This window comes from Perognathus longimembris, chromosome 3 (genome assembly GCF_023159225.1).
Source record: "Perognathus longimembris pacificus isolate PPM17 chromosome 3, ASM2315922v1, whole genome shotgun sequence".
NCBI classification, from domain to species: Eukaryota; Metazoa; Chordata; class Mammalia; order Rodentia; family Heteromyidae; genus Perognathus; species Perognathus longimembris.
In genome coordinates, this window is record NC_063163.1 from 70,195,176 (window position 1) to 70,222,053 (window position 26,878).

General features: G+C 48.8%; 1 protein-coding gene across 3 annotated transcripts in view; it reads right to left on the reverse strand.

Moving 5' to 3' along the window:
• Arhgef18 (Rho/Rac guanine nucleotide exchange factor 18) overlaps positions 1–26,878 on the reverse strand; it is a 74,398-nt gene that overhangs the window by 33,895 nt on the left and 13,625 nt on the right. For 2 of the 3 annotated variants that reach the window (XM_048342146.1, XM_048342144.1), the window contains 6 exons: positions 26,507–26,624; positions 26,080–26,137; positions 25,475–25,519; positions 24,038–24,115; positions 21,984–22,086; positions 21,733–21,874 (listed from right to left, as the gene is read on the reverse strand). In XM_048342146.1, coding sequence (XP_048198103.1) covers positions 21,733–21,874; positions 21,984–22,086; positions 24,038–24,115; positions 25,475–25,519; positions 26,080–26,137; positions 26,507–26,624 — 544 coding nt within the window. Of the gene's footprint in view, positions 1–16,954; positions 17,098–21,732; positions 21,875–21,983; positions 22,087–24,037; positions 24,116–25,474; positions 25,520–26,079; positions 26,138–26,506; positions 26,625–26,878 lie in introns of those variants that run through there. The other variant, XM_048342145.1, reaches the window with a different exon arrangement.

Consider the following 26,878-nt stretch of genomic DNA (forward strand, 5'->3'; position numbering starts at 1 on the left):
CCAGTACTGGTGGTTGACATCTGCAATCCCAGCTACTCAGGAGGTACAGGTAGGAAGAACTGAGGTTCAAGGTCAGTGTGTGCAGTGGGGAGTTTGCAAGACCCAATCTCAACAAACAAGTTGGGCATGATGGTATGTGACTGTAATCCCAGCTTCTGGGAAGCAAACGTGGGAAGATCGTGTTCTGAGAGGCCAATCTGGGGTAGAAACAGGAGACTCAATTTTAAAGACAAACAAAAAAGCACAAGGTGGTGTGACTCAAGTGGGAGAGCACCTTGTCTATCAAGTGTGGTGAGGCCCTCAGTTCATATTCTAGCAACACACACACACACACATACACACACAGCAGTTTTCACATAGCCTGTTTCTCCTGAATCACATAGGCTGAGCAATCTCCATTCCCTACCCTTGAGCCCAAAGTGGTCCCTGTGGGCCCTATCAGTGGGCTCATGCACAGACTCCAGGACACGGGGGAGAAGGGGCCCTGAGACTCAGTACCACCGAGGTGCCCATCCAGTACTCACCACTCATGTGAGTCCCTTCCCCCAAACCATTCACAAATCTCTTTAGAAGAATAAAGGGATCATCTTGTGGGGGTGAACCCAGAGGAGCCCAGATGACTGAGGAGGGGCCTTGTGGTAACAAACAATTACAGAGTGTTCTTGGAGTGGAAGCTGGGAGTGTCAAAATCCTGCATAGGGAAGTCATTTGGTCCTGCCCAGGGTTTTGAAGCATGAATGGGAGGTTGCTAGGAGAAAACAAAGAAGGGGGAAGAACATGCAAGGAGAAAAGGGCAAAGGGGAGGGGACATAGAGAATGATCACACATGAGGAGGGGGTGAGGTGATTGGGAGTGGGCATCACAAGTGGGGGCTGGGCAGCAGGGCTGAGCAGGTTTGTTTTTTTCCCCCATCCCATTCTTCTGTATTTTGAACTGCTGATGGGGAGCGATGCGAGGCATGAGGCCAAGACCTGCATGCCACAGACACAAGTGCCAATGGACAGGTGAGTGGTGAGAGGGGCTGAGCCAGGCCAGAGGCAGGCAACAGCCTGGCAGTGTCAAATCCAGATGACAAAGTCTTTAAGGAAGTGGAGGGGGGGTACAGGCAGGGCAAGAGCCATATTAATCACAGGGTGGATACAAGAGAAAGCTTAGGGGCCACTGAGGCCCCTAAGGAGGGAGAGGAGGGTGGAAGCAAGTGGGATGACAGCCGAGCTTTGACTTTGTGCTCTGGAGCTGAGATGCCTAGGTCCTTCTGCTCAGAACCAGGTAGGACAGGGCACATTAGAGAGAGGACCATTCTGACTGATGTGTGGGGCATGCCCGCCCCAGATGCCTTGCAGCTTTAAGAGGTGGTCCTAGCTAGCCCACCTTCCTTCCCAGCCCTGTTAGCCCCGCCTGCCTTCTGGGTCCGGAACCTGGAGACAGCCCAGGCAGCCAATCACAGCGCCTAGCTAGGTACGCTACATCCCTCCTCTTCCTGGCGCCATTCAGCCTTTATAAATGCGGTTCCTTCTTAATAAAATTGGATAACTGCGTGACATTTCCCCGGAATTGTCTGAGTGTCCTGTCTTAAACGCAAGGGGGCTGGGGGCGGGCGGTTTCGTGACTCTGCCTCATCTTGGCTTGTTGAGCAGGGTACGCTCCCCACTTCTCCCGCTGGCCAGAAGAAGCGCTGGGGGCCGAGGACCCCAACACCGATGGGCCAGCTTTAGTGATGGCGGTGCTACAGATGGAACCGGAAGCTCCTGCATGCTAGGCAAGCACTCATCACTGGGCCACCCAGCACGTGCTGTCTGCCACTGAGCACAGACTCCTAAGAAGCCCCCTTTGATCAAGCACACCCGACAAGTGCAATCCCTGGGTGCAGCCAGACACCACTGCAGCCTTCTACTTAAGGACACTTTCTGTTCTTTCTGTTCTCAGGGCTGTGGATGCCAGAGCCACTTGGGATGGCAATTATGCACTTCAAGGACCAGAACACTAAACTCACAGATCTGCGAGTGCTAAAGACTTAGGGGGCCAGGCACTGGTGCTCATACCTGCAATCCTAGCTACTCAGGAGGCTGAGATTTGAGGATCATGGTTCAAAGCCAGCCCAGGCAGAAAAGTCCCTGTGAGACTGTTCTCTCCAATTAACCACTCAAAACCAGTAGTGGAGCTGTGACTCAAAGTGACAAGGTGCTAGACTTGAGCAAAAGAGCTCAGGGACAGCACCCAGGCCCTGACTGACAGAAAAATTTTAAAAAGGGGGCTGAGATCTGAAGATCAAAGTTCAAATGCAGCCTAGGGCAGGAATATCCATGAGACTCTTACCTCCAATTCACCACCAAAAAGCCAGAAGTGGAGGTATGGCTTAAGGGGTAGAGCACCTGTCATAGTTGAAAAAGCTAAGGGACAACTCTCAGGCTCTGAGTTCAAGTTCCAGTCCAGCAAAGAGACACACACACACACACACACACACACACACACACACACACACACACACAGAGAGAGAGAGAGAGAGAGAGAGAGAGAGAGAGAGAGAGAGAGAGAAAGAGATTTGAAGGTTCCTACAAAACCAAGTCAAAAGTGCTGGAAGAACTTAAAAGTGAGTCATTTAAACAGGACCCACACAGGTGACCCCTGTAATCACATCACTCAGGAGGCTGAAGCAGAGGGTCCTGAGTTCCAGGCTAGCCCAGGGCTACCTAGAGAGACTTCATCTCAAAACCAAACCAGACTTTCCTAAAACCCAAGAGACCATCCAGTTATGATAAAGCGAGCTCCTATGAGAAATCATCATAATAGTAGTAATAATAACTAGGGGAAAATGGCTGAAAAACTTGGGACCATGCAGCATTGGGTGGCTTTTGGTCTAAGCCCCCCTGTCTATCCCCCTATAACTAGAGGGCAGGCAGCAGCCTAAGGGGTGGGGGAGGTTCCAGCAGGAGATATGGTAGAGAAATGAACAGCATGCATAGGGCAGGCCAAACCAGAAGATCAGTAAATACAAGCATATTTGTCTATCAAAGTTCATAAAGCACTTAGGCATACAACCTTGAAAAAGAATCACTGGTCTTTTCAGACTGGGTGGGGGCTATCCCCACCCTGGACTCTGCAAAATCCTGCTTTGAAAGGGGAGAGGCCAGGTGTGTGTGTGTGGGTGCAGATGCAGTTGTGTGAGGGCAAGTAATGGGCTAGAGGTGGGGGCCTGGCATTTGGGGGTGCTCTATAGATAGTTGGTAGAGAGAGAGGGGAGGGGACTAGATGCCCAGGAGAGACCTGGCTTAGGAAAAACAAAATGGCCAAGTGGAAGAAAGAGCTTATTCGAGAAGGTTGTTTGGGGCCTGAGGGGGTGCTTGGAGTTTCTACTTTCTCCCTGAAGTTAAAGCCAGACAGGCCCATGTACTGTTGAGCTATGCCTCTAGAAAGGAGGGTGCTAGTGGGAGGCTGGACAGAGGCTGAGAAGTGGCAGAGTGGGAGATGGCAGGCTGTGGAGGGGGGGGGGCATGTAGATGCCCCCTGTGGAACTCAATGCAGTGTGGTACTTGGGAAGGAGAAAGCTCTAGATGGGGGTGGGAAATGAGGGGTAAGATGGCACCAGAGCTGGGTGCTGGTGGCTCACACCTGTAATCCTAGCTACTCAGGAGGCTGAGATTAGAGGATCATGGGTAGATGCCAGCCCAGGCAAGTAAGCCTGGGAGAATTATCTCCAATGAATCACCAAAAATCCAGAAGTGGCACAATGGCTCAAACAGTAGAGTGCTCGCCTTGAGCAAAAGAAGCTCAAGAACAGCAGCCAGACTCTGAGTTCAACACGCGTGCACACGCACACACGCGCACACACACACACACAAAGATGGCACCTGAAACCCAGAATCGAATGAGATTCCCAGGGAAGGGAGGAGGTTTGTGGAGCTGCTGTCTGGGATTCAACTGGGGGAGGGGGGGTGAGGGGATGTTTAAGTGGCAGAGTTAACTGTGCTCAAAACCCCAGCTTTGTTGAGGGTAGTCAGGAAGCCCAGTGTAGTGGCACATGCCTATAATCCAGGCCCTTGGGAAGTTGAGGCCTGAGAATCATGAGTTCCAGGCCAGTCTTGGGAGACTCCCCCAGCGAGACTCCCCCGCCCCCCAAAAAAAACAACACAAAAAACAAAGTGCAAGGTAGCAGGACAGCCCAGTTGTAGAAAGGGAAACACACTACATTAATCAATAGCTCAATCTACCATCATCATCATCACCACTCTTCTCTCCTCATCATCACCATAATCACTACCATCATTATTAGGGTCCTCACCATGGCCAATCTACTGCTAACTGAAATCCCCGGACACTTTCCCATGGCTGTCCCTAGGTTTCACTGCCCATCTTGTATGTGGGTGGGCTGCTTGCTCAGACCTGTGGCCCTTAGCCGGAGATAACTGTGGATCCCAGAACTCTGTGCCCCACTGACCTCCGCCCCCGCCCCTCTGAACACAGTTGCTTACTGTTGTTGTGGGGGGCAAGAAGGGACTACTCCTAGTGAGGAGCTGGGGAGGCACCAGAGGCTGCCCCTCGCCCCATAGTACCCAGGGTACCCCATCTCAGACCATGCTCCAGCTGCTCCTCCAGCTGCTCCCCCACCCCCAAGCCAGAAGGGCTCAGGTAGGAACCTGACTTAGACCCCAACCAAGGAATCTAAATGCTTATCACCTGGGGACCCATCTGTGGCTTTGGCCAACTGTAGGGGCTGCACAGTTTTGCAGGCCCTAGTTCTGTCTATCTGCTCCATCTTTTATCTTTCCTCATCACTCATCAAACAAACATCCAGTTCCACAGAAGGCTGGCCTGCAGTGGCCTTACAGAACATGAATAGCAGCTCTGGGAACTTTCATCCACCTAAGCCTGGCTAAACGAGGAGGCAGCAGGGAAGACAGCATGAGTGGATCTGTTTATTTCTCCCTCTGTCATGGGGCCCAATGGAGGAAAGAGGTCCACTTCCGCTCTTCAACCCCTTTCCATGGCCGCTGGCCCCTATGCCCATGAGCCAGAGAGGGCAGGAAGAGTCCTTCTAGCCTTTGAGGTCTCAACTATAGCCTGCCTTTTATTTATTATTTTAACTTTAAAAAAAATGGCAGCCAGGTGCAGGTGGCTCATGTCTGTTATCCTAGTTACTCAGGAGCCTGAGATCTGAGCACTGCAGTTTTGAAGCCAGCCCAGGCCAGAAAGTCTGTGAGATTTATCGCCAATAACCTAACAGAACAGCTGGAAGTGGAGCTGTGGCTCAAGTGGTAGAGCACCAGCCTTAAGCAAAAAAAACTCAGAGACAGTGCCCAGGTCCTAAGCCCCAGTACTGACCAGTGTGCAGGGTTACACTACGACATTTCCATGCAGGTATACAATGTACTGCAATCGTGCATTTCCTCTATTGCTGATCCCTATCCCCTCCTCCACCACACTCCAGTAGACTCTCACTTACTTCTTTTTTGTGCCAGTCCTGGGGCTTGAACTCTGGGCCTGGGCGTTGTCCCTGGGCTCTTTTACTTGATGCTAGCACTTTACCACTTGAGCCATAGCACCACTTCCAGCGTTTTCTGTGATTAATTGAAGATAAGAATCTCACAGACTTTCCTGCCAGGGCTGGCTTTGAACCACAACCTTCAGATCTCAGCCTCCTGAGTAGCTAGGATGGCAGGTGTGAGCCACTGCTGTCTGGCTTCCCATGTATGTGTGTGTGTTGGTACTCATACTTGAACTCAGGGCCTTGCACTCTTGCTCAGCTTTTTCACTCACAGCTGCTACTTGATCCATGCTCCCTGGATTTTTTGCTAATTAAATGGAGATAACAGTCTCTGAGATTTATCTGTCAGAGGAAATTCCAATCTTGATCCATAGTACTCAGCCTCCCAAGTAGCTGGGATTACAGGTGTGAGCCATCAAGCCCTGCTTCCCCATTACTTGTTCTTATGACCTTGGTTGTTTCGTTTCTTTCTATTCTCACAAATCAGAGAAAATATGGCCTGCATGCCTTGGTGGGACTGGTTTATTTCATTTAATTGCTGATCTCAAGCTCCATCCATTTTCCAGCCAATGATAGAATGCCATCCTTTTGAATGGCTGACTAGTACTCCACTGTGTATGTAGATCACATATTCTTTATCTGTACAATGCAGATGGACACCTAGGCGGACACCTAGGCAGATCCCACGGCTTGGTTCTTATGAAGAGTGCTGCTATAAACACAAGTGTACAGATGTCTCTAAAGTGAGCTGACGTGGATTCTTTTGAGTATGTACCCAGAAGTGGAGCGCAGCCTGCCTCTTCATCCCCATTCAGGGCCTTGTAGACAGGAGGCACTGGGAGGCTGCCCAGTGCCAGCTCTCCTGCAGCTCAACAATAAACAAACACTCCAGTTCAAAAATGGATGAAGGACTTGAATAGACATGTCTGGGAAGAAAATCAATGGTCAACCAGCATGAGAGAAGGCATTCAACACAGTGGAAGTCCCCATCAAGACCATGAGAGGGGAGGGGAGGACCAAGCCAGCGCAAGGCCCCGAGTTCATACCCCAGGACCCCCCAAACACCACCACCAACTACTACCACAAAGATTATGCTCCTTAGTACTAGGGTGCTATCATCTTTCTAGAACATTCCTGAACATGGGAGGTCACCAGTGTTGGGGGATATGGAGAAACTCCACACAACTGGTAGGGAAAATGGTCCTCCAGAGGGTCTAGGATAGAGTCAATGGACGTCCAGCAGCTCTGTTCCTTGTGCAAGTCCAAAATCAGAGCCATGACCTGAGCAGACATGTGCATACCTGTGTTCATAGAAACATAATTCATAATAGCCCCAAGGTGGGAACAAACCAAGTGTCCACCAACAGATGGATAAACCAAATCACATAAGACACACACACATTCACACACACACACGATGACAATGGCTAAGAGACCAGACTCATGCTGGAGGAAATCTGAATCTTGAAGCCCACCATCTTGGACTTTGGATTTCTCCCAGGAGCCTGGCACCATCCATACTAGAGGTAGATACAAAAACCTTCTAGAACTTTCTTCCTGCACAGAAACACTGCAGACTGTCCTGGATAACAGAGGTATGAGAGAGGGCTCTTGAAACCACTCCCTACACACCCAAAGCACTGGGCCTGGGCCCCTGGGCTCCCACTCAAGACTCCTGCCATCTCAGCATGGTAAGGAAGACGGAAGCCAAGCAGGTTGTATTTGGAGTTTGGAGTTTGTGCAAGGGACTGTGAATCAGAACCATGGCTAAGGACTAGATTAAGCCCTTCACCTCAATAAGCAGCCTTCTTTTCACAGGACGATGCCAGACCACCAGGCAGCTCCGTGTGTGACCTCGGTTTTAACATAGCTAACTTAACTGTGGAAAAGATCAGAAAGCCTGGTGCACAGCGCTGCACTGCCCAGGCTTGTCCTGGCTTCCCTTGGCTCTGATTCTACATTGTTTTCTGGTGTCAGGGAGGGTGAACCCTCAATGTCACTCATGAGGAGGGTATGAACAGGTTATTTCTCTTGACCTGGTGCAAAGCCAGGGGCACTGCCAGCAAAAATGGGGTGACCCCACCTAAAAGCTTTTCAAGAAAGGTAGCCACTGGCTTCCTTTTGATGGTACGGGGGGTTTGAATTCTGGGATCTCCCACTTGCAAGGCAGATTACCACTTGAGTCACACTTCCTGCCACCGAAGCCACGCCCCCACAAATCCGAGCATGCCCCTCACAACAAGCCATGCCCCTTCGGGGTATTTTTCAGATAGTGCCTTTTCCCCCACAGCAGCTGGGATGAGATGCCCACGGCACCTGGCTTGCTTCCTTTCCCACATCTTCAGTATCTAGGCAAAGCTGTCTGTGCACAAATGCAAATGAACACAGCTAGAAGCTCTTTTCATGAACACAGCTGTTGCCAGAGCAGTCATTCAGGAGTAGCAATTCCACATGACACCCCTTGGGCCTTAGTTAAGGTGTGTGTGTGTGTGTGTGTGTGTGTGTGTGTGTGTGAGAGAGAGAGAGAGAGAGAGAGAGAGAGAGAGAGGAGAGAGAGAGAGAGAGAGAGAGAAAGACAAGAATCTTCAAGTGGAAAATGAAGGGCAAAATGTCAACAGAGGTGGCTGCAAGGAGAGCAGAGGAAATCAAATACTTGACAAGGACCCATGGGTTTTCTTTCTTTCAGCAGAGAGGGAGAGAGTGAGAGCAAGAGCAAGCAAGAGAGAGAAAGAGAGAGAGAGAGAGAGAGAGAGAGAGAGAGAGAGAGAGAGAAGCATTCTGTTACTGAGGAAGGCAGGACTGGAAACCTGTGCACAGACAGCCAGAGAAAACCTGTTTGTCTTCAGAAGAGTTGGGCAATGGTTCAAGGGCATGGCATTTCTGGAAAAAAAAAAAAAAAAGACAACTGGAATGGAGGTGAGGGTCTGGGAAAAGCCTGGAAAGACCTATCCCAGGGAACAGTTTCTGGCCTGAACTTGCCCAGGGTGGGCCTTGCTGGACAAGAGTTCAAGCAGGAGTACTGACACACACTCTCACACATGGGTCTCCATGGGCAAAGGTAGATGTGAAACGCATTGCTGGGCTTCTGAGAAAGCCAGGAACCTCCCTGCTCCCCTAACCTGTGGCCTTTACCAAACTCACACACACACAAAATCCCACAGCCCTGGAGGCCATAAAATCATGACTCACAGGATTAGTTGTTCAAAGTACAAGGTAGGTATCTGTGGAATTATACCAATGAAATCTCCTTATACAATCACATATGTGAATACAACCCCCCCCCCCAATGCTTCTGTAAATAGTTTTATTGGAACATGGCCACACCCACTTATTTACATGTTGTCTGTGGCTCCTTTGGCTCACTGAAATGCTGGCTGAGATTCTGCCATTCATCGATACCTCAAATATTTACTAACCTGCTCTTCTCTCTCTACATTATGGCTTGGAATGTTCTAGAAGGGAGGACCTAGTCCTATGCCATCAAATGCACGGGGCAGGGTTCTTGTGGCACCCACAGACTTTGCAATGCAAAAGGGATTAAATGCAGGAAGCACAAATTGGATTAACTGTGGGGAGTCCTTACTGAATTCCAGAGAAATCACCTCTACTGGGAGGGGGGAAGCAGGTGGCACCCAGGTGCAGCTTCGGTTCTGATCATGCTAAGAATGCAAAGAACGTCATTAGTATTCTTTCTACAACTGCAATGTTGTAAGCTTGCATAGATTTTAATAAACCCCATGTCTCAAGGTCAGATGGGAAACTAAGGTTGGAGGCTGGGACAACTTTTTTCTCCTGGAAACTTATGTAACACTTTACCCTTCCTCCTTCCCTTCCTTCCTCCTCCTCCTCCTTTTTTCTTCCCCCTTTCTCTGTCTTTCTTTTTCTTACTAAAGATACACATTCTCCTGTGTCCTCCAGCCTGGCCTTGAACTCCTAGGCTCATCCAGTCCTCCTGCCTCAGACTCCTGAGTAACTGGGTTTACAGGTATGTACTATCATGTCTGGCTTAACTTAAGTTGGCGTTTGGCTGCACTGAGAAGACAAGACAGGTTGTACAGAGTAAAAAATGGCTGAGTATTTGACCAACTGTAATACCAGGCCCCTATTTATATTATGTCTAGCAAATTATCTTCAGAGAATATAGATTTTGATGCTTCACAGAAAGAATACAACTCTCCTTATGACTGATCTTTCTTCTGTACAACTAAATGGTTCTGATGTGAGCCAAAGCTCCCTTATTTTAACTTCAAACTGCCAGGTGCTGGTGGCTCATGCCCATAAACCCTAGCTACTCAGGAGGCTGAGCTTCCGAGGATTGTGGTTTGAGGCCAGCCAAGAGCAGAAAAGTCTGTAAGACTTATCTCCAATGAACCAACTAAAAGCCATGGTGGAATTATGACTCAAATGGCAGGGCACTAGTGGAACAAGCACAAGGCTCTGTGTTCAACACCTAGTACTAGAAAAAGAAAAACGAGCCAACACTGTTTGATAAAGCTTTAGATTTGTGGGCACTTACTGGGTCACTGTCAAGTTTTCATTTTCATGATGGTCAACACCCTATGGGGAAGCCCCTTCCAGAAGGCAGAAATGGGAGATGGGTTGCAGACCACAGAGCTGAGAATTTAATAAGCAGCTTGCACACCACAGAAGGGTGCCCAAACTACGGGAAGCAGGCTGCCTGCTGCCCTTTCTGTGCTCCAGACCTCCAGGGGATAAGACAGGGTGGTGGGCCAGGCCTTCCACTAGCCACTGGCTAGTGTGCGGAAGCCTTCATTGCAGAGAGGAGGCCTGCAAGTGGCGGCGGGGGGGGGGGGGGGGGGAGGGGGAGGGGGGGGAGGGCGGGGATGTGGTGGTACAGGTGTGGGCTCCCAAGTAATGGACATGTTCACCTTTTTTTTTTAGAAGAAAGTGCAATGTGTTCATTTCCTATGGCCACTGGAACAACCACAGATAATTGCTGAAAATGACACAAATCATCTTACAGCGTTAAGGGTCAGAAGTGTAAAATCAAGATGCTGGCAGATCTCAACTCTCCTGGAGAGTCCAGGGAGGCTCTGTATCCCTCCCACCTTTTCCAGCTCCCAGAGGTCCTGCAGCCCTTGGCTTGTGGCCCTTTCCTCCCACTTTAGAGCAGGTGGCCCAGCTGCTCCCAGTGTCCCTGCCTGACAGGGCCGCTTGGCCAATCCTGGATGACCTCATCTCAAGAACCTTAATTAAATCACATCGGCCAAGTCCCTTTTGTCACATGGGATGGTGTAATTGCAGTTCCTGGGGGGTGGGGAGGGGGAAGGAGGAGATGTTCATTTTTCTGCCTACCATGTTGGCATGCCAGGTAGAAATTACAGAAAGAAAAAAGACCCTTATGTTCCCCAGTGTCTGAGAGGACACTCCACTCTCCAAGGACAATGTGCTGACCCCTGCCAGGAGTGGACAGGGCAGCAGGAAGACTTGCACGGTCTCCATCTGTGGTATCAACCCTATCACTGCCCTGGGTGGGGTTCATTGTGCCCCCAACTCTGGAAGATTTTGTAGCAGTCAGACACTAGGTTCTTTACCTCCTTCCTCCCCCCTCCCATTGGTTTGTCTTGACACTCAAAACAGCCCAAACTGCCCTGCCACCTCCCTACAAACTTTATTTATTTTGGAGGGATGAGCATTTAAACTGTGGGCCTCATGCTTGCTAAGCAGATGCTTCTACCATGTCTCACACACACACACACACACACACACACACACACACACACACGTCCTTTTTGTTTTGTTTCTAGATAGGGTCTTGTGGTCAGCATTGAGGTGCAATTGTTCTATCTCTGCCTCCTGAGTAGCAAGATTATAGGTGTATGCTACTACACCGTGCCCACACAATACACAAACATTAGCTATTACTGTGGTATATTTGATGCAAGTGATGAACCAGTACTCTAACTGATGCCCACTTTTGTGCTCTACAGGAGTGAATTGCACAACAGGGCTGGCCATGCTGCTCACACTAACAAATGGGGGCACCCTGTGGTGGGGTAATCATGTTGTCTGAGGAAGACCCACGGCAGCTGAGAACCCTGGGCCTCTCCTCTCTCTCCTGGAGTCACTGGAGGAAAGTCTCCCTGGCACCCTGCCTCTCTCCACACCGCCCATTTCATGGGTCTCCATCTGCCAGCAGCAGACAGCATCCAGGCTCCACCTAACCCAAATCTCTTCAGGGGGCTCTGGGAAATTTTCCTGGGGGCGGGGGGTAGAGGCTGAGGCTATATCTGAGAAGCAATCTCTGTCTCAACATGCATCTCTGTCTCAACCCTAAGCATGCTATAGCATGGCAGGGACTGGAATCCATAACTGACTTTATCCCCAGGGCGAGGACATACAAAGGCAAAAAACCCAGTCTATTACTGTTAATAATCCAAATGCAATCAGGTGCCCAGGGCTCATACCTATAATCCTAGCTATTAAGGATGCTGAGATCTGAAGACTGCAGTTCAAAGCCAGCCCAGGCAGGACAGTCCCTAAGACTCTCATCTCCAATTAGCCAGCAAAACGTCATTAGTGGAACAGGGTGCTGGTGGTTCACACCTGTAATCCTAGCTACTCAGGAGGGTGAGATCTGAAGATCATAGTTCAAAGCCAGTCTGGGCAAGAAAGTCATGAAACTTTTATTTCCAATTAACTATAAAAAATAAAGCCAGAATTGGAACTGTGGCTCAAGTGGTAAAGCCCTAGCCTTGAGTGAAAAAGAAAAAAAAAAAGCTCAAATCAGGCCCTGAGTTGAAGTCCCACAGCAGCAGGAAAAAAAAAAAAAAGAAAGAAAGAAAGAAAAAGAAACAAACCCAAGTGCCTGTAATCCTACCTACTCAGGAGGCTTAGATCTGAGGGTCACAGTTCAAAACTCTATTTTTTTTCCTGGCCCTGGGGCTGGAACTCAGGGCCTGGGTACTATCCCTGAGTTTCTTTTGCTCAAGGCTAACACTGCCACAGTGCCACTTCTGGCATTTTCTGAGTAGTTTATTGGAAATCAGAGTCTTACAGACTTCCTTGGCTGGAGTGGCTCTGAACTGTGATCCTCAGATTTCAGCTTCCCGAGTAGCTAGGATTACAGGTGTGAACCACTGGCACCTGACTCATGGGCCTCTTACTCCGATGAACCACCCAAAAGCTGGAAGTGGCTCAAGTGGTAGAGTACCAGCCTGAGTAAAAAAGCTAAGGGACAGTGCCTAGGTCCTGAATCCAAGTCCTAGACCCCACCAAAACAAAAAACCACAGGGGGCTCCTTAGGTAGCCCAAGCTAGCCTGAAACTTGCTATATATAGCCCATGCTGCCTTCAAACTCAGGATCCTCCTACCTCAGTCTCCCAATGGGCTGGTATTAAAGGTATGCAGCACAACTCTCCACTCTAAATGCAATTTTGCTCTTCTGAAGAACCTCAGCAAATTAGTTACCTGTAAACACTGCATAACTGGAATGCCCCTTCATGCAGGATTGTGCTGGATTTGTGCCAAGTAATTTGTTATGGTCCTCCCCTAAATCCATCCAGATGGAGGAGGGGCTGCTAGCTTAACCTGCACCCCTCTTTTAAATCCCCCTGAAATCTACTTTAAGAACTTCAAAATGATTTAATTTTTTTTTAAGTCCTGGAATTAGATATTGGTGTTTGGAGTTTGAAGATGGTGTGAAATGCTCTAAAAAAAAAAAAAATCACTGAATGGCACTTTTTGTGGTGGTGTACCATTGTAATTCAAAATAAGACACTTGAAAACAACAGATAAAGAAGGGTACATTTGAAAAGGGTGAATTTTATAGCAGGTGAGTTGTATTCAGTGAAAGTTACTTTTTTAAACAGTGCTATGAGTTTAAATGTAACCATCCTGGCCTACTACCCTCTTCCCCCTTACATCTGTAATCCTAGCTATTTTAGAAGTTGAAATCTAGAGGTTCAAAGCCAGCCTGGGCGGGAAAAGTCCATGAGACTCTTATCTCCAATTAACCAGGAAAAAAAAAAGCTGGAAGTGAACCTGTGGCTCAAATGATAGAGCCACCAGCCTTGAGCAAGGGAGTGGAAAGCAAAGCTAAGGGACAGTGCCCAGGCCCTGAGTTCAAGTCCCAGTACTTGTGCATGTGTGTGTGCACACACACATACACACTCAAGTAGCCATCCACTTTATGTCAAGTGTATACTCTCAGTAAAGCTTTCCATCATTTTTTACTGTAAGGTGAGATATCAGTACATTTAGCCAGACACTGGGGCTCAAAACTGTAATTCTAGCTACTCAGGAGGCTGGCATCTGATGACTGTGGTTTGAATTCAGCCCAGGCAGAAAAGTCTTGTGAGATTCTTTTTATTTATTTATTTATTTATTTATTTATTTATTTATTTGGCCAGTCCTGGGCCTTGGACTCAGGGCCTGAGCACCATCCCTGGCTTCTTCCCGCTCAAGGCTAGCACTCTGCCACCTGAGCCACAGTGCCCCTTCTGGCCATTTTCCATATATGTAGTGCTGGGGAATCGAACCGAGAGCTTCATGTGTAGGAGGCAAGCTCTCTTGCCACTAGGCCATATTCCCAGCCCTTGTGAGATTCTTTTTTTTTTTTTTTTTTTTTTTTTTGGCAAGTCCTGGGGCTTGGACTCAGGGCCTGAGCACTGTCCCTGGCTTCTTTTTGCTCAAGGCTAGCACTCTGCCACTTGAGCCACAGCACCACTTCTGGCCATTTTCTGTATATGTGGTGCTGGGGAATCGAACCCAGGGCCTCATGTATATGAGGCAGGCACTCTTGCCACTAGGCCATATCCCCAACCCCCCTTGTGAGATTCTTATCTCCAATGAACCACTACAGATGTGGAGCTGGCTGGAGGGCTAGCCTCGAGCATAAAAGCTCAGCGATGGCGCTCAGGCCGAGTTCAAGTCTCAGGACTAGCATACACACACACTCACAAGAAATCAGTACACTTGCCACTTTGAACACAACTACAATTTTATAACTAGTTGAAATTATGAATCTATCCCTAGGAAAGTAGAGAAGGCACCAGGGTGAATAGTTCCCAGCCCATTTGGCTGAGATAACAAAAGGAGACAGCAGGAAGGGCTGATTCATTGGGACAAAGGGAGGACATTATTTTTAAAAAGTTTTCCTCTCTCCCCTCATTAACTACATTCCTCCTCCCTGGAGAGGAAAAAATTCCTACAAGCAGGTCTAAAGCTATAACTGGAGTTGTTTTGGACTAGAAGAGTGAGTTTTCAAATCTAAGCAGCTCTTGATTGCTTTGTGGAGAAGGCTGGGGGGTGGGGGTGGTGGTGGAAGAGAAGAAGAGGTGAAATTTACTTCCCAAATAATAAAGAAACCACTGCATGCTCTTAATAAATAAAGTCTCTGGGGTCTGAAATGATTCAAGGCTGGAGATGAACAATGTCGCAGGAGTCACCCATTGGAGTTTGAAGAAGAAATGGCAACCGATTAGGACAGAAGTCACATTAGTTCACAACTATGTTAAACATGTGCTGGGTAAACAGAAGCAGGAGGCACAGTTAGTGACCACAGCCCCAGTGCCTGGGGCTTGTGGACAAGTCCAGTAGCCTTTGGGCCATAATTGCTGCTACCTGGGACAAGACAGGACAACTTACATACCATTTCAACTTGCAAACACAACTTAAGAGAAATGGCAAAAAAGTTGAAAGATGAAAGAATATCTCTTCCATTTTTTCCTACTGTATTCTACTTTAAAAAAAAAAAAAGGATCAAGAGGGTAGGTAGCTCAGTGGTAGAGTGTTTGCCTAGCATGATCAAGGAGGCCCTTGGGTCCTAGCCCCCAGTCCCCTTCCCCCACAGAAATCAGAAAGTAATTAGCCTAAGGCTGGTGGCTCACGCCTGCAATCCTAGCTAGCTACTCAAAGAGGCTGAGATCTGAGGATCGCAGTTCGAAGCCAGTCCAGGCAGCAAAGTCCATGAGACTCTTTTCTCCAATGAACTAACAAACAGCTGGAAATAGGCTGGAGGCATGGCTCAGTGGCAGAGCATCTGCCTAGTACAAAACATAAGCAGGAAATTGAGTTGTGGCTCAAGTGGTAGAGCACAACTAGCCTAGAGTGCAAAATCTAAGGAACAACACCCAGGCGCTGAGTTCAAGTCTCAGTATGGGCACCAAAAAAAGGAAAAGAAAGTACTTAAAATAAACTCTATTAAAAAAACGGAAACGAATACATTTACAAGAATAAAAATAGTCATTCATTCCAGCTGTTGATTCTCTTTAGAACAAATGTCTTTTTTTTTCTTGCTCAGAAGAGCTTGGTAATTCATAGAAATAACACACTAGGTAAACCCTGATCTGATCCAAACAACAGTCAAGATATTTCTATTTCCTGTGCTCTTATTTATACGGACCACAGTCACCTGTAAATACAAGCATAAGAGCAGGCCGTATGTATAAGTTACATAACATTCATTTAGCACTTACTATATGCCATGGTGGAACCCCCTACCAATCCCTATTCCCATTTTAAAGATTGTAGGTGTGTGTTGGGGGTGGGGGGTGGAGACTGAGGTTTGGGGGGAAGTTCTGTGGCTAATACATGGTGGCTTGGGACCACTGACACCGAGGTCACTGTGTGACATGTCCCCTTAGAGTTCTAGGATTAATTATTTACTAATATTCCAGCAAAGTTCACCCCCACCCCCGTCCTGTTCCCCCACAAATCACCTTGGGCCCTGGGACTGTCCATGCATTCCCAAGAAGAAGGGGGCTGGGTTTCAAAGCCACAGACTTTGGGGTTCCATCACCCCAGAACAAGCAAAGGAGGTACAACTGGACTCAACTCTTGGAGAAAAGTTCGGGCCTTCCTGCCTTCCTGCAGCCATCTAGCTGTCCTACAGATCCCCTCACCCAAGGAGAAGCCAAGTGGACAAGGAAACCCGGCTGGTACCAAGGCTCAGCTTCCCACCCACGATCAAAGTGGTCCTACACCCACTGAGCTCTCCACTAAGAAAGATTTCAGCCCCCCTAAAATGAGCCTGGAAGATCCCCAAAATGCGCACACTGCACTTGTCCTGTTTGTCACCCAAACGCTCAACTGGTTGGAGAAGACACCTGTTCCGGGATATCTTAATTCCCCTTCCCCTCCACCCCACACACGCAGGGGAGGCCTGAAGTATTGGGGTGCTGTTATTATGTATGGGTGCTACTCCTCCAATCTTTGATCCCGTCCCAGCACCCCTAAACCAGGAGCAGAGGCGACACCCGAGTGACCTTCCTTCTACACTGGAAGATCGTGGGTGCCGTCTGCACCTCTGCACCCGCTTTCCTTACCCTGATCTCCCCACCTCACGAATCGAGGGGGGCGGCCGGCTCCGCAGCGCTCGCTTTACAGGGGTCCCCCAGGGCCCAGAGGGTGGCCTGAGGTAAAGCGGAGGGGGGGCGAACCCCATCCTCTGGCCGCCCCCAGGAAGGCTTGCAACCGCCAATCCCCTTAGAATTGCCCCGCGGCCCTCACCTCGGCCAGGTCCCCCGTTTAGGCCGCCTTCTCCTCGGTCACTTTCGCCGCCGCCAGCACCTCCGCCTCCCGGCCTCAGCGGAGCTACGGACGCCCGGCCCGCGTAGCCGGAAGCGGGAGGCCGCGCGAGAAGATTTACGCGTGCGCGACCACGCCCTCGAAGGGCGGGGCCACCAAGGGGCGTGTCCCCGGTGCTGTTCGCTTTCCTTGCACCAGGGACTTTGCTTTAGGGTGAGCTGAGATTGAGCCCGAGGTGGGGCGTCCTCAGCTGAGCCGTGTTGTAGGGGGGCAAGACGGAAGTCTTGTGATGAGAGTGAAGAGGTCTCCGAGGGGGCCGGTCAGTGGGGTGAGGGTTTTTGTTTTGTTTTAAATGGGACAGCCAGGTGCTCATTACTCACCTGTCTCTAGATACTCCGGGAGGCTGACATTTGAATATCGTTGTTTGAAGCCAGCCTAAGTAAGAAAGTCTTTGACACCCTTATCTTCAACGAACCACCAAAAAACCAGAAGTGGAGGAATGGCTGAAGTGATGGAGAGCTAGCCTTAAGTGGAAAAACTAAGGAACAACACCCAGGCTATGAATTCAAGCCTCAGTACCACCACCCCGTCTAAAAAATATATAAATAAATAGGATAACGGGTGTAATCTCGCATAAGCCAGTATGGGGGGGATGTTAAAAAAGGGGGTGGGGACCCCCAAGGGAGATTAGCTCTGTTGAAGAGCCTTTTGTGGGGGTCATGGGAGGCCTAGATGATTAGTAGGCCTGGAGAGAGAATCTGGGGAGAGGGACAGGGACAACAAGGATTTGGGATATCAGTGGATTAGGGACCCCCTAAGGGGAAAGTGGAGCTAGAAAAACTCTCAAGAGAGATTGAAGGGGCTGGGAATGTGGCTTAGTGGTAGAGTGCTTGCCTAGCATGCATGAAGTCCTGGGTTCAATTCCTCAGTACCACGTAAACAGAAAAAGCAAGAAGTGGTGCTGTGGCTCAAATGTTAGTGATAGCCTTGAGCAAAAGATCAAAAACAATGCCCAGGCCCTCAGTTTAAGCCCCAGGACTGGAAGAAAGATTGGAGGAGTTGGAGAGTGTGATTTGGGGATCAGCAGATGATTTGTGGGTCTAGGAAGGAGTTGGACAGGGGTATCAGTGGGATAGGAATACTTGAGGAGGACAATGGGGCTTGGGACATCTTCCAGGGTCCATGAAGCCCTGAAGGTTTAGCAGGTCTGAAAAAAGAATCTTGGGAGATAGCAGTGGGACTGGTTGTTGTCTTGAGGGAATCAGAAAGGCCTGGAGGGATATGCCAGCAGGCACCTCTGGGAGCATTTCCAGGCCTAGTTAACTAAAGGAGGCTTCTCTGGTGGCAGGGAATCTGAGGGAGAACTGAAGGGGGCGGTGACATTTGCTGCAGTAAAGCAGATGTAGGACAAGTTAATCACATCACTGGCACATGATCAGATCTCAGATATCAAAATATCAAATATCCCAAATGCATAGACAACCCAGACAGGTACCCCCATATCAAAACTCTGTAATATGTCAGACACCCAATCCTGATCCATCAGAAATTCTAAAACTAACATTCAGAATCTGAAAAACATGTTAAAAGCATCCATTCATCCATCTATTCATCCACATGCAGAATCCACCCACCCACCAATCTATCCATCCATACACACACACACACACACACACACACACACACACACACTCAGAGACAGTGCCCAGACCCTGATGTCAAGCCTCAGGAATGGCACCAAAAAATAAAAAATAATAAAAGATCTGGAGGAGGAAGATTCAAATCCAGCCCAGCAAAAAAAGTCTGTGACATAGCCACCAAACTAGAAAGACAGCCAACCATATGGGAAAGGATCTTTACCAGCACAGCAACAAACAAAGGCCTAATACCCGTCATCTACAGAGAACTCAAGAAACTAACCCCCTCCAAACCCAGTAAACCAATTATTAAATGGGCAAAGGAGCTAAAGAGAGACTTCACAGGAGAAGAAATAAAAATGGCAAAGTAACATATGAGGAAATGTTCAACATCCCTGGCAGTAAAGGAAATGCAAATAAAAACAACCCTGAGATACCACCTCATTCCAGTTAGAATGGCCTATACTCTGAACTTAGGCAAAAACAAATGCTGGAGGGGATGCAGGGAAAGAGGAACCCTTCTTCATTGTTGGTGGGGGTGCAAATTAGTACAACCACTTTGGAGAACAGTATGGAGGTTCCCCAAAAAGCTCAGCATAGACATACCCTATGACCCAGCCATACCACTCCAAGGCATCTATCCTGAACAACAGGTCTCAGGATATCAAAAAGACATCTGCACATCCATATTTATTGCTGCACAATTCACAATAGCCAAAATATGGAAACAACCCAGATGCCCCACTACAGATGAATGGATCAAAAAAAAATGTGGTACCTGTACACAATGGAATACTACATAGCAATTAGAAATGATAAAGTATTGGTATTCTCAGGGAAATAGTCAGAACTTGAACAAATAATGTTGAGTGAGACAAGTCTAGAACACAGAGAACAAAGGGGCACGGTCTCCTTCATATATGACTGTTAGGGTGGGGGAGGGGACAGTAGAGACCAGGTCTGTGAAACAAAAAACTTCTTTTCAAATGGTATTTCCACAGGTCAGCGACTTTACATTATATATCTAAAACCAAACAATTACTAAACGCCAAAAGGTATAGAATAGACCTATGATTGGATCACAATAACTCAACAGCTATGTACATATGATCATATAAGACAAGAATAAGCAAAAACAACTCCAAGAGAAGGATACAGGATGATTCTATTGTTGACATTACATTTAAAGTTCTAGGTGAATTTCCTTTGGTGTATGCTACGTGGTTACTGTATATGATTTTGGTATACTGGATATTGTATATATGCCTACCTGATCTAGGGAAGGAAAAGAAAAATGAGATATCACAAGAAATGTACTCACTGCCTTATTACCCCTCACTGCCCCTGTACCCCTTTTGCACAACACCTTGTCAACAAAACTTAATTACAATATTGTTTTGTATCATACAATAAAACATGGTTAATTTTTTTTAAGTCTGTGAAACTCTTATCTCCAATTAATCAGCAAAAAGTTGTTCTGGAGGCATGGCTCAAGTGATGGAGCACCAGCTGTGAGGTAAGGTCCTACTTGCCATTACTGGCATTATAGGCACATGCCACCAAGTCCAGCTTTCCTTCTGTGAGGATCAACTCTGTGTTTTTTTTGCTTGGTGTTGTTTTGCCTGTCCTGGGGCTTGAACTTGGGGCCTGAGCACTGTCCCTGGCTTCTTTTTGCTCAAGGCTAGCACTCTGCCACTTGAGCCACAGCGCCACTTCGGGCTTTTTCTATATATGTGGTGCTGAGGAATCGAACCCAGGGCTTCATGTATAGGAAACAGCACTTTACCACTAGGCCATATTCCCAGCCCCAAGATCAACTCTTATAGATGTTTCTGCCCAGGCTGTCCTGACACTAATCCTCCCAATCTCAGCCTCTCTGTTGCTTGGGGTGACAGGTGCAGGCCCTATTACTCAGCTGTATTGAGAGGGATGTTGTGAATTTTTGTGCTTGAACTGGCTTCAAACGGTGATCCTCTCATTCTCAGCCTCTTCAGTAGCAAGGATTATAGGTAGGTACCACACCCACCCAGGCTTTTTTGCCTTTGCAGTGGTAGGGATTTAATCTAGGGCGCAGTGCATGCTAGGCACTGAGCCACACCCCCACTTCTGAGCCACACCCCTTACAACTGAGCCTCACCCAGTAGGACCACATGTCCTCCTAGTGAGTCAAGCCAGTCCAGTCCTCTTACCAGACAGAGTCTTGACACTGTTGAAACTTTTTGTGTATGTGTGTGTGACAGTACTGGGGCTTGAACTCAAAGCCTGGCCACTTTCCCTGAGCTTTGTTGCTAAAAGCTGGTGCTCTACCGCTTGAATCCCAGCTGTACTTCTAGCTTTTTGCTGGTTAATTAGAGATAAGAATCTCACCAACTTTCCTACCAGGGCTGGCTTTGGACTGCAATCCTCAGATCTCAACCTCCTGAGTAGCTAGGAGGGCAGATGTGAGCTCCACCAGTGCCCAGCATCTGAAACTTTTGTGTGTGTAGGAGTCAAAAGTATGGAGTGAACTAAGACCCTTGAACTTGGAAGGCCTATGCTCTACCACTTGAGCCACACCTCCTATCTCTAGGGCAATGCTTTACCATTCAAGCCACACCCACCAACGGAACCATGGCCTCCTGGCTCACACCTGGCCCCTTAAACGTCCTCTTCATTCAAGCCACGCCTCCCACCGCTTGAGCCACGCCCACACTAAGGAAAGTCACGCCCTAATGCTTAACCACACCCCCTTAGCCCTCTAGCCACGACCCCTACAACTCAAGCTACACCTCTTGGCTTTGTCCATACTTTCCTTTTGGAACTCTATCCTGCACAGCCATAAGTCATGTTTCAGGCAGTAGGTACAGAGTGCTTTGTCACAGTACCCCTCCCTCCAGCCAATGCACACCTGGCCTGAATCTGATTTTTCAGGGGATTCCTGTGACTGCCAAAGTTGAGAAAAGGGGAGTTTTGCCCATCTTGAGGTCACCCAAGGGCTCTCCCATCATCAGCATCCTATCCTGCCTTCTCGATCTGCCCGTAAGGGCGAAAAAAGATAGTCACAGCAAAGGAGACCTCAGGACTGACAGGAAGGATAGGAAGAGAGAGGCTGTCGTCCAGGGTGGACTGGACTGGTGGACTCACCAGAGCTCAGCAAAGGCTTGCCACACAGGGGGCAGCTGGAGTGTCCAGAGAAGGTCCCTGGTACCAGCTGGTGGCCGTTGGCACATTCACGCCTCTCACAAGCATCCTGAGCTTTGTCTCTAAGAAGAACTGGGCTCTTCCCCTGCATGGGACAGAAGTGACCTTGAAATCCCTGGGCTACCAGGTAAACTGTCATCTATGGAGTTGGAGGAGGAGGAAGGAACCCCTTCCCCCTGCCCAACTCTCCTGACCTTCTCCTTCTGCCTGGTGACCCGGCTGCGAAGGGAGCTCAGGCTCCGCTTCACCCTGGTGCTCTTGTCTGTCTTCTCATTCTTGCTGGCTCCATTCTCATTCCTAGGGGGCAGGAAAATTGACAGGGTTGTGAGTGGGGATGCCTTAGCATTCCATAGTTCTGGAATTAGCCTCCCCATATCCTTCTCCCTTCCCTCCACACACATTTGAGGAAGTTTTTAAACACTTCTACAAAGGAATTGGCTTTGCAGATGAGTTAAATGTTAAAGGGTCTCAAGTTGGAGATTCAGCCAGGAGTGGAACTCTTGGCTCCCTCCCTCCCTCCCTCCCTCCCTCCCTCTCTCCCTCCCTCCCTCCCTCCCTTCCTTCCTTCCTTCTTTTCCTTTTTTTTTTTTTTTTTTGGCCAGTCCTAGGCCTTGAACTCTGGGCCTGAGCACTGTCCCTGGCTTCTTTTTGCTCAAGGATAACACTCTGCCACTAGAGCCACAGCGCCACTTCTGGCCATTTTCTATTTATGTGGTGCCAAGGAATTGAACCCAGGGCTTCATGTATATGAGGCAAGCACTCTTGCCACAAGGCCATATTCCCAGCCCTTCTTTCTTTTCTTTGGCAGTTATGAGGCTTGAACTTGGAGCCTGGGCTCTGTCCCTAAACTCTTTTGCTCCACCACATTGAGCCACAGTACCACTTCCAGTTTTCTGGTGGTTAATTGGAGATGAGAGTTTCACAGACTTTCCTGCCCTGGCTGGCTATGAACTATGATCCTTAGATCTCAGCCTCCTGAATAGCTAGGATTACAGGAGTGAGCCACCAGTACCTGGCCTTTCTTTTGTTTTTGAACTTAGGTCATACTTTCTCGGCTGATGCTCTGCCACCAGTCACACCCCCAAGTCCAGATTTTTACTAGTTAATTGGAGATGGAGTGTCATGGACTTTTCTGACCAGGCTGGCCTAAACTCCAACCCTCTGGATCTCAGCTTTCTGAGTAGCTAGGATTACAGGCCTGAGCCACCAGTGTTGGATTAATATATTATTCTCTGTGTGTACTGGTCCTGGGGCTTGAACCCACGGTCTAGGTGTTATCTCTTAATTTTAATTAATCTCTTAGGGTTTTTTTTTAAACTCAAGGATGGCATATTACCACTTAAGCCACACCTCCACCTTAAATCCACGTGTGTGTGTGTGTGTGTGTGTGTGTGTGTGTGTGTGTGTCCTCGGGCTTCAACTCAGAGTCTAGATACTGGCCCTGAGTTTTTTTGCTCAACGCTAGCACTCTACCACTTGAGCCACAGCTCCAATACTTTTTCTTGTTTGTTTAGTTCTGGTAGTGGTTTATTGGATGTAAGAATCTCATGGTCTTTTATGCTAGAGCTGGCCTTGAACAGGGATCCTCAGAGCTCAGACTCTTGAATAGCTAGAATCATAGGTGTGACCCCATTGGCATTTGACCCACTCATTTTTTTTTTTTCTGTTAGTCATGGTGCCTGGGTGCTGTTCCTGACCTCCTTTGCTGAAAGCTAGCTCTCTACCACTTTGAGCCACAGCTCCACTTTGGATTTTGAGTGGTTAATTGGAGAGAAGAGTCTCATGGCGACTTTTCAGCCCGGGCTGGCTTTGAACCTCGATCCTTAGTTCTCAGCCTACTGAGTAGCTAGCATTACAGGCATGAGCCACTGGTACCCAGATGGCCCACCCATTTTTATAAGCATTTTTCCCATCAATGCTCTGGCCTTCACATTCCTGCCCAGTTCCCCTATGTGACCAGCCCAGTGCCATTTAAATAAATATTAATAAAGCCAGCCATACTTCCAGTCCAGGCAGAACTGTTTTGCTGGAGAGAAATCCTGTTCCTTCTAGGCTATGTGGCTGTGTGCTAGCTATAAATATTTGTTGAGAGAGAAAGAGAGAGAGACATGGGAGGGACCACCGCTCTTGTCTGTGCTCCCCAGAACTAACTCTGCCCCAAATTCCTATCATTCTTTAGGATAAAGTTAGGGGGGGGGTGGTGTCACAGAAAACTCCAACACAGCTACTTTTGACAATTTGTACTTACTCAGATAGGAACTCAAACCAGGTGAGGCTGGAATGGGCTCCCCCAGGGCTGGTGGACAGGTGAGCCCACTGCCGGGCCCTGCATGACAAAGGAGACAGATGCTTGACTCCAGAGTTGGTTTATCCCTTCTCCTTTCCCTCATCTCAGAGCTTTAGGGTTCAGTGGTACAAAAGAGGGGCCACCTCATGCAGGGATAGTGTGACAGATTCTCCAGCAGAGGGCAGTAACAAGTCATGACACCTCAGGAAAACCTGTGTTTGTGGGGGGGGGTGCACTTGAATGCGCGTGCATGCAATATGCATATGTGTAGTGTGCATGCTGGTACTAGGAGTCAACTGAGGCCTTAAGGTCTCACTTGGCTTTTTTGCTCAAGACTAGCGCTCTGCCACATGAACATAACTCCATTTCTAGCTTTTTGCTGGTTCCTTGAAGGTAGTTTCATGGACTTTTCCTGCTGGGGCTGTCTATAACTGTGATGCCCAGATCTCTGCCTCCTGAGATAGCTGGGATTACAGGAGTGAGCTGAGGGTGCCTGGCTTAGGAAAAACTCTTTTCTCACTAGTTCAATTAGCGCTAGGCTGGTGGCAACTGGCTCTTCCATTCTTCCATCTCTTCTTTTCTGTTTTCCCACATCTCCTGTCTCCATTTTTCTCCCTTTGTGCCCCCCCCCCCCCATCAGTCATGAGGCTTGAACTCAGGCCTGGTCACTGTCCCTGAGCTCTTTTGTTCAAGGCTAGTGCTCTACACTTTGAACTGCAGCTCCCCTTCTGGTTTTCTGGTGGTTCATTGGAGATAAGAGTATCACAGTCTTTCCTGCCTGGGCTGGCCTTCAAGCTGGATCCTCAGATCTCAGCTTCTTGAGTAGTTAAGGATGACAAGTGTGAGCTACCAGCGCCTAGCTCTCTTTTGTGGTTTTTTTTAAAATTATTTATTTATTTATGTTTTGGCCAGTCCTGGGGCTTGGACTCAGGGCCTGAGCACTGTCCCTGGCTTCTTTTTGCTCAAGGCTAGCACTCTGCCACTTGAGCCACAGCGCCACTTCTGGCCATTTTCTGTATATGTGGTGCTGGGGAATTGAACCCAGGGCCTCATGTATATGAGGCAAGCACTCTTGCCACTAGGCCATATCCCCAGCCCCTGTGTTGTTTTTTTAAAATTATAATTGTAGTATTTTACTTAGAAAAAGGGTGTTGCTATGTTTGAAGCTAGCCTCTAACTCATAATCCTCCTGCCTCAATCTCCCAAGTGCTGGAATTATAAGCATGTATTATTACTTCCCACTGCTTCCTGTCTTTTTTATACCTGTCCCCACACCTGTGGGGGGGCACTGTTGTACTGGTTTCCCCCTCAGTTGTGTTTCTCACACTTCTCCCTCACCTGTCTCCGCATTTGCCCTCTCCCACACCTGTCCCCTGCCCTGCCTCCTTTCCCACTTACCCATGATATTGTCGAAGTTCTTGAAGCACTTCCTGTACCATCAACCTGGGGAGGAAGTGGGATCAAAACAGCCCACAGTCACCCAAGGTCACATGCACAGTCCCCAACATGAACCTGGCCTTGGGCCCTGATACAGGCCCTAACTGGGAACCCCAATCCATCTCCCCATTATTAGGAACGAAATTGGACAATGGCTAGCCACAATCACTTAAGACCGGTAGGGCTGCAGCCAGCCCTGTGCAGATGGCTCACCGCGGTAATCCTAGCTACTCAAGAAGCTGAGATCTGCGGATGGCAGTTTGAAGCCAGCCTGGGCTGGAAAGTCTATGAGACTCTTACTCGCCAATGAACCAGCAAAAAGTTGGAAGTAGAGCTGTGGCTCAAGTGGAAGAGCACCAGCCTTGAGTAAAAATGCTAAGGGACAGGGCCCAGACCTTAAGTTAAAGCCCCAGGATGGGTGCGTGTGTGTGCACACACATACCTCCCCTCCCCCCCAAAAGACAAGCAGTGCTGAATCTTCACAGAGGCCATTCCCAGACTCCAGACTCGACCCTCCTCTTCCTCTCATCCCACCCCTATTCCCTCCCCTCCAAGCAATCACTCACACATGGTCCGGCTCCACGTGGTCCTTTGCTAGGCATTGCAGCACTGGGGGCTGTAGTTCTACAAGACACCCCACCCCAGAGGGCACCAGTGTGAGGGCCCATCCCCACCCTGGCCTACCTCTTCAGGACAAGGTATTGTCAGAGAGGAGCGGTGAGAATAGGGAACCGAAAACTTGCAAGGTCCTGGCCTGTGGCAGCTCTACCGGGCTTAAGCCCCTAGGGAGAGGGGGAGAAGCAAGTGCAGGAGGCCATATTCTGGGGATTCTCAGGACCCAGCATTCAGTCCAGGTCCTGCCCGAGTCCCTCTAGCTCTTTCCCTAGCCCCTTGCATTTCTGAGGTCCACCTGGGGCTCCATCTAAGTGGTGTGTGTACATACATCTTCCACCCCAGTAGTTTGAATGAAGGAACCTTGCCAGAAGCGACTACCTTGGCCAGGTAAAGTGCACACTTCAAAATCTGGAGCCAGTTCCAGACAGCCGATGTCATTGCAGGTCAGGGGCACAGATCTGGACCGCAGTACTCTCTTCTCGGGGCTGCCGAACTCCTGTGAGAATAAAAGCTCTAAGCCCGGGAGACAGCGCCAGAGGCAGAGGGCGTGGCCAAAGTAACGGGGGCTTCGCTCAAGGCGTAGAGGCGTTGCTCAAGCGGCAGGAGGAGTGGCTCAAATTGTAGAATGAACGAATCAAGGGGAGGGGGCGTGACTCAATGATGGGGCGTGGCTCCAGAGGTAGGAGATGTGATTGGAGAGACAGGGCGTGGTTCAAGTTGCATAAGGAATGACTCAAGCCACAGGGGCGT